Below are 13130 nucleotides of genomic sequence, written 5' to 3' on the forward strand. Positions count from 1 at the left end.
CCCTGCATCTTCTAGATTTCAATTTCAAGACTTAAGCTTCTCTGTGCCTCAGTTAACCTTTAAATAAAAACAAGAATACTTTTCTAAAGAATTGTTAGGAATGACACAGGAGGAAAAATGTCTGGCAGAATAGTACTTTAGTAGATATGTCCTAAATTATATATATTTAATAAGCAGATACGTGTGTGAAGTATTAAAAAGTTTTCACCTGGCAGCCCTCTCCCGCTGGCTGTAGCCGATAGACCACACCCTCCTAATCCGCCGTCCCATTCGCTGCCTTTGGAGGAAACAGCGGTTCCTAACGCCTCCCAGCCTCAGCTAAAGCACGTGGGCTCCGCCTCCCCACAACAACAAAAAACCCAGTAGCACCAGCCCCGGCCCCTCTGCGGGCTTGGCTTGATTTTTAAATCCATCCGAAAGGGCCAATCAGAGGCAGCCGTTCGACTACGCGGAAGCCGATTGGCTCACAACCTCTGACAGTGACCAATAGGCTTGGAGCCGAGTTCAGTCTAGAGGCCGGAAGCGGTCGAATTGAAAACGGGTGGCGGTCGCGGGCGGTTTGAATTGGCCTCTGGGCTCCAGCTCACGGAGGCTGGACAAGGACTCGCCTTTCAGAAGGGTTGTTTGCCCTCTTCCGCCAGCAAGGTGAGCGTTCTCCTTGGGTCCCAGCTCTGGCGGCGGGCGTGAGGGAGCCGCGGTTCGTGTGCTGGGGGCTCCTGGGCGACGATGCCTGTGGGATGGCGCTTCTCGGCACTGTAGGTGCCGTGGGCCGCTGCCTCCTCCCACCCGAGGGACTAGAGAATCGGCCCTGGGCCAGGTTCTTAGGGGTCTCGGCGCCCCTGTGCTCCCGGTGGAAGTGGGCTTGCACTAGTGTCGGGAGCTCTTGCTCCGCCTTTTGGGGGAAACTGATTCCTCTGTACGGTAAGGGACCTGAAGCTCAGCAGGTTTCACTGGCAGCCTTTCTGCACCTCCTGTTTGAAATTTGGACATCGGTCTTTTGTCGCTTGGAGGAGATGCAAACTTGGGATTTGAGGGTTTTGATCTGGGCAACGCTTTGGTGTGCCTATTGTTCGTTGTGAGAGCGTTTTCTCTCTTGCCTTCCGTTTCTTTCCGCATTTATTGGACTGCGCCTGTGGACCTGGCTTGCGCTATGGGATAAGGACTCAGAAATTTTAATTTTGATGAGAGGGGACGACTTCGACAGATTTAAGGTATCAGTCATTCAACAATCTATATGTAGACACTGGGGCAACTGGACAGCCACCAAAATGTAAACCTCAAGATGAAAGAGGCAAAGGGGGTGGGGGGTGGGGTGTGAAGAAAAGCCCAGGAGTCAAGGTTCCTGCAAAAAGGATCTGCAGGACTGTGATCCTTCCAGAAATGCTCTTTCTATCTTAACCAAGTGGAGGACACTTCCCAGGCCCGAATCACTCAACCCCATAAAGTGCCCAAAGAAACTCTTTTGTGACTCGCGCACATCACGTACTGCAGGCCGGGTTCACACTTTCCCTGTATCAGAATCCCCCATCTTCGGCAAGAAACTCGAGTCCCCGCCTACAGTGCAACCGCGGAGCGAGTTTGAGTCCTATTCTCGAGCTTGGTCTGGAAGAGCAGGCAGAGTTTTCATTCACAGGCTCCGCCCCCCACCCCCTTTGCCTCTTTCATCTTGAGATTTACATTAAAAAATTTTTTTTGGTCCTGTTGCCCCAGTGGCTCCATATAGGTTGTTGAATGACTGATACCTGTCGAAGTCGTCCCCTCCAATCAAAATTATCTTGGGTCTGGTGATTGCTTTAACCGTTTATGTTTTGCTGTATCTTAGACTTTGAAATGGAAAAGCATTTAACTTGCCAGTCGTCCTTCTGTTTATTTCCATCATCTGTATCATCTTTTTAAATTGCTCGTTTTAATATTTTGTTTGCTATGGTGTCTTGATGTAATGCTTTCCATGGCTGGCAGAATTGTTTAGGAGTTATAGCTGTGTTCCTCTGAAGGTACCCCTGAACTCCTGAATGAACTAGCTAGTTTATAATAGATAAGGTTGCCTACTGGGGCAGTGTAAATTGTCTTTGTTGCTGGAGAGGCATAATACTCCTTGAAGTCATTTTTGGGTAGATGGGAATGGGGTTTAAGATACTGTGTTCAAAGAATTAAGGGGGAGGGGAGAATGGGAGAGAAAACAACTTTCCAAGGCTTGAAATTATGTGCTTTCCGAGACCCTTGCTTCTCTTTTAATTTTTGGGAAAAAAATTATTAGTACTTTCATCGACTAATTTTTAATCATGCTGATAAATTTCCTTGATGAAGTTGATGGAAACAAAACACTAAAATGGTTGTGAACTTCATTTAGTAAAAAAAACAGATTCTCATCCTCTTGCTAAAATAACTGGAAAATGAATGCTTTTTTTCTTCCATTTAAGTTCTAAAGGCTAATGAGAAAAGAATAATTGCCATACTTTTCTCTCAGCTGACTTAAATTTTCTAAGTATGTCCGAGAAAGACGTAGGCCATTTCTGTCTTGGTACCATAGGTAGCAATATACAAATGAAAAAGTGTTTTTCAGGGACTAATAGCTAATATGTATGGAAGGCTTATCAGGAGATAGAGTTCTAAAGGTTTAGGGAGTCACCACCATTATTATTCCCAAACAGGGAAACCAGAGCACAGATCTGTTAAATAACACGCCTAAGGCCACACATCTTGCCTATAGCTGAGAAGGGATTTGAATCACTAAGGCTATATACCTGATTCCTGGTCACAGTTGGTCTGGAGAATGACTTGACTGCATTTTGCAGTGATTCTAGTGCTAGTATGGCATTCATACTTTGTTCATTCATGCACTGACTCAACAAATGATAATCACGTGGGAGGAGAAGGAGGTACCTGTGCCGTGAGAGACTCTCATGGAGAGAAAACACCAGTCGTGCTCAGGGAAACATGATGTCCTCAGGGAAGTCTTCCTGGAGGAAGGGGGATGGAGTATGAGTGGGAATTAATGACACGAAGAGAAGAAAGACGAGCATTTGCAAAATAACTTATGTATTTTCTTTGTCCTGTAAGCCCGATTTCCCCAGAAGCCTTATACCAAAAAATTCATACCTTGTATAATGAAAATGAACTGAGTGGTAGAAAGCAGGTGGCCTAATGAGAAGTAAGAAATGAGAAATAAGAAAAACAGAAAGCAAGGTGAAACCAAATGAGCATACTATGAACTACCTCACAGTCAGAGGTATTGGGAGTCACCTGGCAGAGGGTGGCTCGATGGATGCTATACTTTGTTATCTTTTGAAAGAAGTTTTGAAATTTGATTCTTAGAGGTGGTTATGTAGATTAGTTTGTCTCTGAGACTATTAAGTTTCCTTGTAGGATCAACAGTCTGTTTATTCTTTTCAGTTTATTTATAAATGTTTGAGTAATAAAGAAAGGAGAGCAAAATGAGCTGGGCTTTGGAAGAATGGAAGGAAGGCTTGCCTACAAGAGCTCTTCAGAAGATTCAAGAGCTTGAAGGCCAGCTCGACAAACTGAAGAAAGAAAGGCAGCAACGGCAGTTTCAGCTTGAGACCCTGGAGGCTGCGTTGCAGAAGCAAAAACAGAAGGTAGCACTGAAATGCTGGTATTTAAAACTGTTCACTCGTTATTTGGATCAACAGTTTTATCTTGGTCCTTTTTTAATTTAGAGAAAGATGATTTTGCTGTCTTCAAGTGGTAATCCTCCTTCCTCTCCTCTATTGAGTCTTTTTTATTGTGATTACCTTATTTCTGCATCCTCTGTCCTCATTTCTGCTTATGTGCTCATGTGTAGGAGTGCTGAGTTCCGTTTTCACTTCTCTTAGGGACCATGAATTGGACATTGCTTTTGCATTCAGCACCAACATGGCCAAAAGTCTCTGGCTCTGAATCTGGGGTCAGTATGAGAACACTATGCAGCCCAAATAGATACTGCTTTTTTGGGGGGGTAGGGTTGTGCGGTTTGTGGGATCTTAGTTCCCTTGAACCTACACTCCCTGCAGTGGAAGCTCAGAGCCTTAACCACTGGATCACCAAAGAAGTCTCCTGCTGCTGCTAAGTTGCTTCAGTCGTGTCTGACTCTGTGCGACCCCATAAACGGCAGCCCACCAGGCTCCCCCGTCCCTGGGATTCTCCAGGCAAGAACACTGGAGTGGATTGCCATTTCCTTCTCCAATGCATGAAAGTGAAAAGGGAAAGTGAAGTCGCTCAGTCTTGTCCGACTCTTAGTGACCCCATGGACTGCAGCCCACCAGGCTCCTCCGTCCATGGGACTTTCCAGGCAAGAGTCCTGGAGTGGGGTGCTATTGCCTTCTCCGAAGAAGTCTCCTAGATACTGCTTTCTGACAGTGAGCTTTCACCGTGGAGTTCCCAGATCTCTCCAGGACTAGTAAATGGACACTTAAGTAGTACTTCTTTCATAGTAAAGTAGTAATAACAATTACTGCTTCTAAAATGTTTTTGCTAGTGGGAGAATTTTTCAATTTCTTACACTTACTGGCTTTGGCAACTGAACTTGAAAATGAGTAGCTAAGAGAGGGTTTATAAGGTTAATTTTTTTTAATTCTCGAAAGCATATTAAAGCCTCTCTAGGATTGGTGTGTGTAGACCTAACCAAAGACAGTGTAATACATGACTTTGTAAAACTTTTCTATTAATAAACTTCAAAATGAGATCATCTAGGATTTCTCTGTTCATCAAGCATTGACTTCTGGATTATTACAATTGTATCTCAGAAAATTAGTCATCAGGGTTAGACTCAGATTTCACAGATATGTCTGATAAGTTCATGAGTAAGTGATGTATTTCCTTTTGAAAAATCCCCATTAGGTTGAGAATGAAAAAACTGAGGGTGCAAACCTGAAAAGGGAGAACCAAAGCTTGATGGAAATATGTGAAAATCTGGAGAAGACTAAGCAGAAGATTTCTCATGAACTTCAAGTCAAGGAGTCACAAGTGAATTTCCAAGAAGGTCAGCTGAACTCAAGCAAAAAACAAATAGAAAAGCTGGAACAGGAACTTAAAAGGTAACTTTTTTGGGATTAGTATTTATTATGGATGTCTTTATATGTATTTATCAGATGCATCCTTTTTATGATGTTATTACTACATATTGCAGGGTTTTTTTTTTTCCAGTGGAATGAACAATGATTTGAGGACAGTTGCCATATGCTTCAGTCCTGTTGTTGCATGGCTCAGGGCTGTGTAAATTCATTAAATGGTTGCTGGCTTATTCATTTACTTATTCAGCATATGTTTATTAAGCTGCCTCATGTGCCAGGCACTGTGTGTGTTACTAGGGGGGTGCAAAGATAAATTCCAAAACTGTCAACAGTGGTTACTGGAAAGATGGAGGGAAGTTAAAACGTGGCTTGTATTGATGGCTTGTGTCTTCTCTGCATGGAAAAGCTGTTGTAGAGGAGAGAACTAGGGAATTCCCAAAGGATGAGGAGCATTGAGAGCTCAGTTAAGATTGGAGGCTAGGAATTTATAGTGGAACCAGTCTATAGAGTTGTATGAGTTTTTTTTTTTCTTTAGCATGTGGGATATAAATGCTGAGAAGATATCCCAGAGGATTGATTTAGGGTTTGGGGGCAAGGGTGATGGGATAGAAGACAGTGGAGTAATTGAGGATGTGGAAGAGAGCGACTGAACTTGGGTGCCAGCTGGGTGCCACGGAATCTCGGCTGGGGAGGAGGGAAGTGAACTCTGGAAGACTTTCCCATTGAGATCCCCATCCGGGAGACCCTTCTCCCATCTTAAGTATTACATAATCAATTCACTGATTTCACTCTGACTGCATCTGTGTTCCTGCCCTGGAAACACGCGGACACAGTTGGGGAAGGTGGGGGTGGGGGAAATTGGAATTGACATACATACACTACCTTGTATGAAACAGATAGCTAGTTGGAACCTACTGTAAAGCATAGGGAACTCCGCTCAGTGCTCTGTGAGGACCTAGACGGGTGGGATGGGGGCGTGGGGGTAGGAGGGAGGTCTAAGAGGGAAGCGAGTATATACATATAGCTGATTCACTTTATTGTGCAGCAGAAACGAAGCACAACATTGCAAAGCAATTATACTCCAATTAAAAAAAAATAAAACTGCTCGTCTTATAAAAGGCAACCAATAAAATACTTGTTAAATGGGGAAAAAATCACCAATTCCTATGCCATATTTAAGCAATTTTTTTAAAAAGCGCTTATTACTATTTTTCCATTAAAAGAAAAATTCCTAAACAACTAGAGGCATTAATCAAAGTTTAGTGGGACTTGGGCACTGCTAACTTATAAATGGAGTCTGCTCATTCTAACAGGGGAAGATTAAAAGCAAAGAAGATGAGCAAATTGCCCATGTTAAGTCTGCGAATGTTCCCCTAGAAATTTTAAGAATAAATTTTATTTTTAAATAACTTCAGACTTGCAGAATCAGTTGTTAACACCTTACATAACTGGGGTACAATGACCAGACCAGAAATAAACATTAATTCAGTACTATTACCTTATTGGAATTTCTCATTTTTCCAGTCATGTCCTTACTCATTTTTCCAGGAATGTCCCTTTTGTACTCCAGGACCTGAGCCAGAATTCCATGTTGCATTTCGTGGATGTTTTCTTTTCTCCCTAAGCTGTGATGGTGTCTTGACTTTTGTGACTTTGACATTTTTAAGGAGCACTAGACCCCTTTAGTACAATAGTACTCAATTTGGATTTGCCCGCTGTTTTTCAGCAATGGCAGAGTTGACACTTAGACTGGATTATTTGTTGTGGAAGGCTGCCCTGTTCACCATAGGGTACATGGAATTCCTGGCCTCCACTCACTAGATGCCAGTAGCACTTACCCCATCTCCAAATTTTGACAGTCAGAAGTGCCACCAGGCACTGCCAGATGCCCTTTGGGAGGGCAGAGTCATCCTGGAGAGAATCTCTGGGTCAGATTGAGGCTATGAATTTTTGGTAAAAGTGTCACAGAACTAGTTACATGCCTTTCTCAGTGCCTCGTAAAAGAGGGTACATGATTCAATTTGACTTTTAAACCATCACTTGGTTAGGGTGTCACCTGAATTTCTGGATTGTAAATTACTGTTTTTCCATTTGTAGTTAATAAGTATTTTGATACCAAGAACTTTTTTCCAGGCATAGCTTGTGGTTATTTTAATTCTACCTACAAAGCAAATGTATTTTTGAAAGGTAGAACATTTAAAAATTAAGAGTTGACTCTTCATATCTTTGAGTTCTGCATCCACAGATTCAACCAACTAGGGTCAAAAATATTTGAAGAAAAAATTCCAGAGAGTTCCAAAAGCAAAAATTAAATTTGCATGCTGACAACTATTAACATAGTATATACATTATATTCGGTATTATAAGTAGCCTAGAGGTGATTTAAAATATGCAGGATGATGTGCATAGGTTATTATGCAAATGCTACCTATGTGATTTTATATGAGAGTTGAGCCTTTGCACATTTTAGTATTTAAAGTGAAAGTGCAAGTCGCTCAGTCATGTCTGACTCTTTGCGACCCCATGGACTATACAGTCCCTGGAATTCTCCAGGCCAGAATACTGGAGTGGGTAGCCTTTCCCTTCTTCAGGGGATCTTCCAACCCAGGGATCAAACCCAGGTCTCCCACATTGCAGGTGGATTCTCTACCAGCTGAGACACAAGGGAAGCCCTTTAGTATTTAAGAGGGTCCTAGAACCAACCTTCTGCAGGTACCAAGGATTGATTGTATGCTTGTCTTTTTATGAAGATGATAACTTAGGTACACAGCAGTCTTTTTCTAATTTTGTTTTCTATCCATGTGGTAAGGTGGCTATTAAGTCGTATTAAGTCACAATGTTAGAATGATAAATAAATGTCTATTTTGTTCTTTGTTTTCCTAAACCTTATCTTTGTCTGTCTTGTTCATCACTGTATTCCTAGCACCTGGCAATTGCAAATCCTCAAATACTTGTTGAATGAATAAATGAAAGAAGCCTTTGTTTTGGAAGGCAGGTGCTTGGGAAGTAGGAAGTTCACTTCAGTATGCTGAAATAATTATTTCTTTGAAAAGAACATTTTGGGTGCCAGTGTTAGAAATATTGATTTTAATAATTTAGACAGAAACATTCATATTTTAACATTTGAGGAAGAGATGCTTGGCTAAATGAAACCTAGTAGAAAAGAGCTTAATTTAGTACATTTTTTTAGTGGTGATAGTTTGTGTGTTTTTTCCCTAGGAGACAGGCGATACAAAGCTTTATAAAAATAACAGCAGGGTATATTTTTATTTAATATTTAAAATTAATAAACTTTTTCAAATGAAAAGATAGGGAAAAGGGGATAAGATGTGAATTTGAGAGGGAAAAGAAACACCAGTTTTGCAAGTTCCTTCAAAATTTCTCTGGAGTCACCAACCTTTTACACCTTGGGACGTCTGTAGACCTGCAGTGTCCAGTATGGTAGCCACTGGCTACATGTGGCGGTGGGACACTTGAAATGTGGTTAGTGTGAATGGAGGTGTGCTGGAAGTACACACTGAACTCCAAATGCTGAAGATTTAGTACAAAAACATGTAAAATTCCTTATTAATAATTTTTGCATTGAGTGAGGGGAAATGATAATATCAAAAATATTGAGTGAAATATTAAGGTTGAATTCATTTATTTCTTGTTATTTTTTTCACGCTAATAGAATATTTCTGTTGGACAGGTGTTATCTGTTGTAAATTCGAAGGTGGTTTTATTTGCTGCATAGCCATTTTTGGCTCATAACATTACTTCTTTTTCTCGGGTAGAATTTAGAGCCAGGAGGAGCTAGGGCACTGAGGCCCTTCCTTTATTCCTTTCTTCCTTCCCTGCTTTGAGTAATCTGTCCTTGGCAAAGAGAATGGTGCCCATCATTAGAGATTGTCCGAGGAGCTTCTTTTTGTTTCTTGTGTTAAGGGAAAATCAGAGACACAGGTCGAGCTGCAAGAACTGAGTTCTCTTGAAAGGTGTTAGGACTTGAATGGTAAGGATACTCGACACCTGCACAGTCCAGGTTCTCTGTATCCTCAGGTTCCACACCTAGCTATATGAAGGGCTGAAGGTATTACTGCTAATTTTATATAAGGGACTTGAGCATCCCTGGATATTTGTCATCTGCAGGGGTCTTGGAGCCAATGCTCCACACATACTGAGAGTGGTTGTGTTTAGCTCACTGTCTCCATTTCTTTGGGTCTGTTTCCTGCCAGTATCTTTTCTACATGCATGAAGTTAACTTAATTTTTATATATGCATTAAAAAATGTCATAAAAGGCATTGTATGTATATCAAGGCTATGTTTTTATTGATTTAAAATTTCTACTTATTTAATTTTTAACTGGAGTATAATTGCTTTATAATATTGGGTTAGTTTCTGCTGTACAACACTGTGAACCAGCTGTAAGTACATGTATGTCCCGACCCTCTCAAGCCTCCCTGCCAGCCCCCCATCCCGGCCCTCTGGGTCGTCACGGGGCCTGCGCCATGCTCCCTGCGGTCCAGAGCAGCTTCCCGCCAGCCGTGTGTCTGACACATGGCAGTGTATGTGCCAGTGCTGCTCTCTCGTCCATCCGCCCTCTCCTGCTTCCTGCCCACAGTCCATTCTGTTTCTGCCTGGCAGATAGGCCCATCAGCACCATTTTTCTAGATTCCTTATACATGTGTTAATATATGATACTTGTTTTTCTCTTTCTGGCGTACTTCACTCTATGTGACAGACTCTAGGTTCATCCATTTCACTACAAATGACCCAATTTCTTTCCCGTTTATGGCTGAGTAATATTCCATTGTATACTTGTACATCTTTTTTATCTGTTCATTTGTCTGTGGACATCTAGCTTGATTCCATGAACTGGCTATTGTTAATAGTGCTGCAGTGACCATTTGGGGTCGTCGTTCAGTCACTAGGTTGTGTCTGATTCTTTTGCAACCCCCATGGACTGTAGCCCGCCAGGCTCCTCTGTCCAGGGGATTTCCCAGGCAAAAACAACTGGATTGGGTAGCCATTCCCTTCTCCAGGGGATCTTCCCAACCCAGGGATTGAACCCATGTCTCCTGCATTTCAGGCAGATGGATTCTTTACTGCTGAGCCACTGGTGAAGCCCTAACATTGGCGTACATGTGTCTTTTTGAATTATGGTTTTCTTAGGGTATATGCCCAGTAGTGGGATTGCTGGGTCATATGGTAGTTTTTAGCTTTTTTAAGGAACCTCAGTACTGTTCTCCACAGTGGTTGTGTCAATTCACATTCCACCAACAGTTCAGGAGGGTTTTCTTTTTTCCACATCCTCTACAGCATTTACTGTTTGTAGATTTTTTGATGATGGCCGGTCTGACCTGTGTGAGGTGATACCTGACTATCTACATTTTGATCTACATTTCTCTAATACTGAGCGATGTTGAGAATCTTTTCATGTTGTTGGCCATCTATCTGTCTCTTTTGGAGAAATGTCTGTTTAGATCTCCCATTTTTTGATTTTTTTTTAAAATAATTTTTATTTACATATTTATTTTTGGCTGTGTTGGGTCTTCATTGCTGCACAGGCTTTTTTTCCAGTTGGGGTGAGCAGGGGTGGCTCTCTTGTGGAACACAGGCCTAGGGCGTGCGGGCCTCGGTAGCTGTGATGCATGGGCTCAGTAGTTGCAGCTCCGGGCTCCAGAGAACAGGCTCAGTAGTTGTGGTGTGTGGGCTTAGTTGCTCCATGGCACGTGGGGTCTTCCTGGATCAGGGATCGAACCCACGTCTCCTGCATTGGCAGGTGAATTCTTTACCACTGAGCCACCAGGGAAGCCCTGCTGTTGTTGTTTTATATTGAACTCCATGAGCTGCTTGTATATTTTGGAGATTAATCTTTTGTCAGTTGCTTCATTTGCAAGTATTTTCTCCCATTCTGCTGCTGCTGCTAAGTCACTTCAGTCGTGTCCAACTCTGTGTGACCCCATAGATGGCAGCCCACCAGGCTCCCCCATCCCTAGGATTCTCCAGGAAAGAACACTGGAGTGGGTTGCTATTTCCTTCTCCAATGCATGAAAGTGAAAAGGGAAAGTGAAGTCTCTCAGTCGTGTCCGACTCTTAGCGACCCATGGACTGCAGCCTACCAGGCTCCTCCGTCCATGGGATTTTCCAGGCAAGAGTACTGGAGTGGGGTGCCATTGCCTTCTCCATTCTCCCATTCTGAGGGTTGTCTTTTCATCATCTTATTTATGGTTTCCTTTGCTGTGCGAAAGCTTTTAAGTTTAATTAGGTCCCATTTGTTTATTTTTCTTTTCATTTCTCTAGAAGGTATGTCAAAAGGATCTTGCCAAAGTCTATGTTATTAGTATAATGACAGTATTATATGTAATGTTATCTAGTTTCAAGATTTGAGCCCCTGCTTCAATGATACCAATGTCCTCCTGTCTTAAGTTCTGTTTTTTTTTTTTTTGGTAAGTAAGCCCTGTGTCTTTCTTTGGCCTAGAATATAAAATTTGGTAGGAATGTGTCCCAACCCTCCCAACTCTTCTTTGCTATGATAGTGGTTATTACAGATCTTCATTATAGCCTTTATCACATTGTAACTGGCTGGCTTATATTTCTGTTTTCCTAACCAGACCGAGTTCCTGTGGAGACAAAGGACTGTCTCGCAAGTTAGTTCTTATGAAGTGTCTGTTGGCTAAATGCAGTGGTAGGAATCCTTAGAGGGTGGGTTTTCTTGTCAGCTTGTTGCGCTCTGGGAATGTATGGTGTTGGTGTTCCGCAGCTGTGACTCTGGTGTGGCATCCTCTCGGTCGTTTTCTCACAGGTGTAAATCTGAACTTGAAAGAAGCCAACAAGCTGCACAGTCTGCGGATGTCTCTCTGAATTCATGCCTTACACCACAAAAAATCTTTGCAACTCCGCTCACACCAAGCCAGTATTATAGCGGTAAGGATTCTTTTCCCTTTGTATAAATAGCTCTTTTGTTGAGATTTTAATTCTGCCCAAGAAATGAAATCATTCAACCTTGAATTCAGCTTCTAATTTAAGCATTAAAAACAACAACAAAAAGCAGCCATTAGTTACATACATGTTTGTATATCTGTTGAAATATGTCGCGCCATCAGTAAGCCTTTAAGCTTTTCACTTTATCCGTCTGTGGTATTTTTTAAAATAATTCAGCTTTGGAATATTCAAAATACTTGTGTTTCCATGCATTTTAATATTTGGGTAATTTGAGCAGTATTGGTTGCCTTAACCAAAACGTTCTTTCTATCTGATGTATGAAGATACTCATTTCTAGACTATCATAATGATTCTTTGCAAAATCAGTGATCAAACTGAAACTGTACCTCATTGTCTGTATTTAGGTTCCAAATATGAAGATCTAAAAGAAAAATATAATAAAGAAGTTGAAGAACGAAAAAGATTAGAGGCAGAGGTAAAAGCCTTGCAGGCAAAGGTAAGTTAATTATGGGCCTTTTAATGGAGTATGCAGTTGAAGAAGTACTTTGATATAGGTAGGATAGAGCAAAGATAGAAAAATCTGCGCTACATAGGACTGACCCGTTTATCTTACACTGAGGAAACAGAGTTCCTGGCTCATTGGTTATGATATTTTTAAGTTTAAAAATAGGTTAGGAGTGGAATAAAATGGATTGGGCAGATGACTTTATCCCTAAATATCAAATAGGCTCCAAATTCCCCAGAAACTGTGGAAACATACTCAAGTTTCTCTGTTAAGATCTTATGATAAAGAATATGTTTGGAGAGGGTGGGACCAGAGTTATTCCTGGCTGACTTTGGCACCTAGAGGCAGTTGCTTCCCATTCAGACCTTCTGATGGAATTGGTGATTGCTACCAGGGGTGAGAGGTGTGGGGATCGTTATTAATGAAACGTTTATTTCAGGTGAGAATGTTGTCAACATAATCTCTCTAGTTCTTTTAAATAAGTAGCTGACAAGGGATTTAAACTCCAGTTTGATAGGGGGGAAAAAGGCTGAGAGAGGTGGGTGAAAGATTTGCTTAACATCAATAAAATAAACAAAACACATGTTTTGGGAACCCCACCTTTTAGTTACAGGACTGACTCTGAAAATAACCTGGTATCTGTAGAATATACCTTTCCCATTTCTGCTCACATGGTATTATTTGTTTTTTG

General features: G+C 41.7%; 1 protein-coding gene across 1 annotated transcript in view; it reads left to right on the forward strand.

The window, feature by feature from the left end:
• Positions 1-525: 525 nt before the first annotated feature.
• The window catches only part of CENPF (centromere protein F), a 62182-nt gene continuing 49577 nt past the window's right edge, over positions 526-13130 (forward strand). Inside the window, exons 1-5 of the mRNA XM_070384775.1 lie at positions 526-645; positions 3394-3596; positions 4837-5033; positions 11795-11916; positions 12339-12430. Of these exons, the coding sequence (XP_070240876.1) occupies positions 3435-3596; positions 4837-5033; positions 11795-11916; positions 12339-12430 (573 nt within the window). The 5' untranslated portion in view covers positions 526-645; positions 3394-3434. The remainder of the gene's footprint in view (positions 646-3393; positions 3597-4836; positions 5034-11794; positions 11917-12338; positions 12431-13130) is intronic.

This window comes from Bos mutus, chromosome 16 (genome assembly GCF_027580195.1).
Source record: "Bos mutus isolate GX-2022 chromosome 16, NWIPB_WYAK_1.1, whole genome shotgun sequence".
NCBI classification, from domain to species: domain Eukaryota; kingdom Metazoa; phylum Chordata; class Mammalia; order Artiodactyla; family Bovidae; genus Bos; species Bos mutus.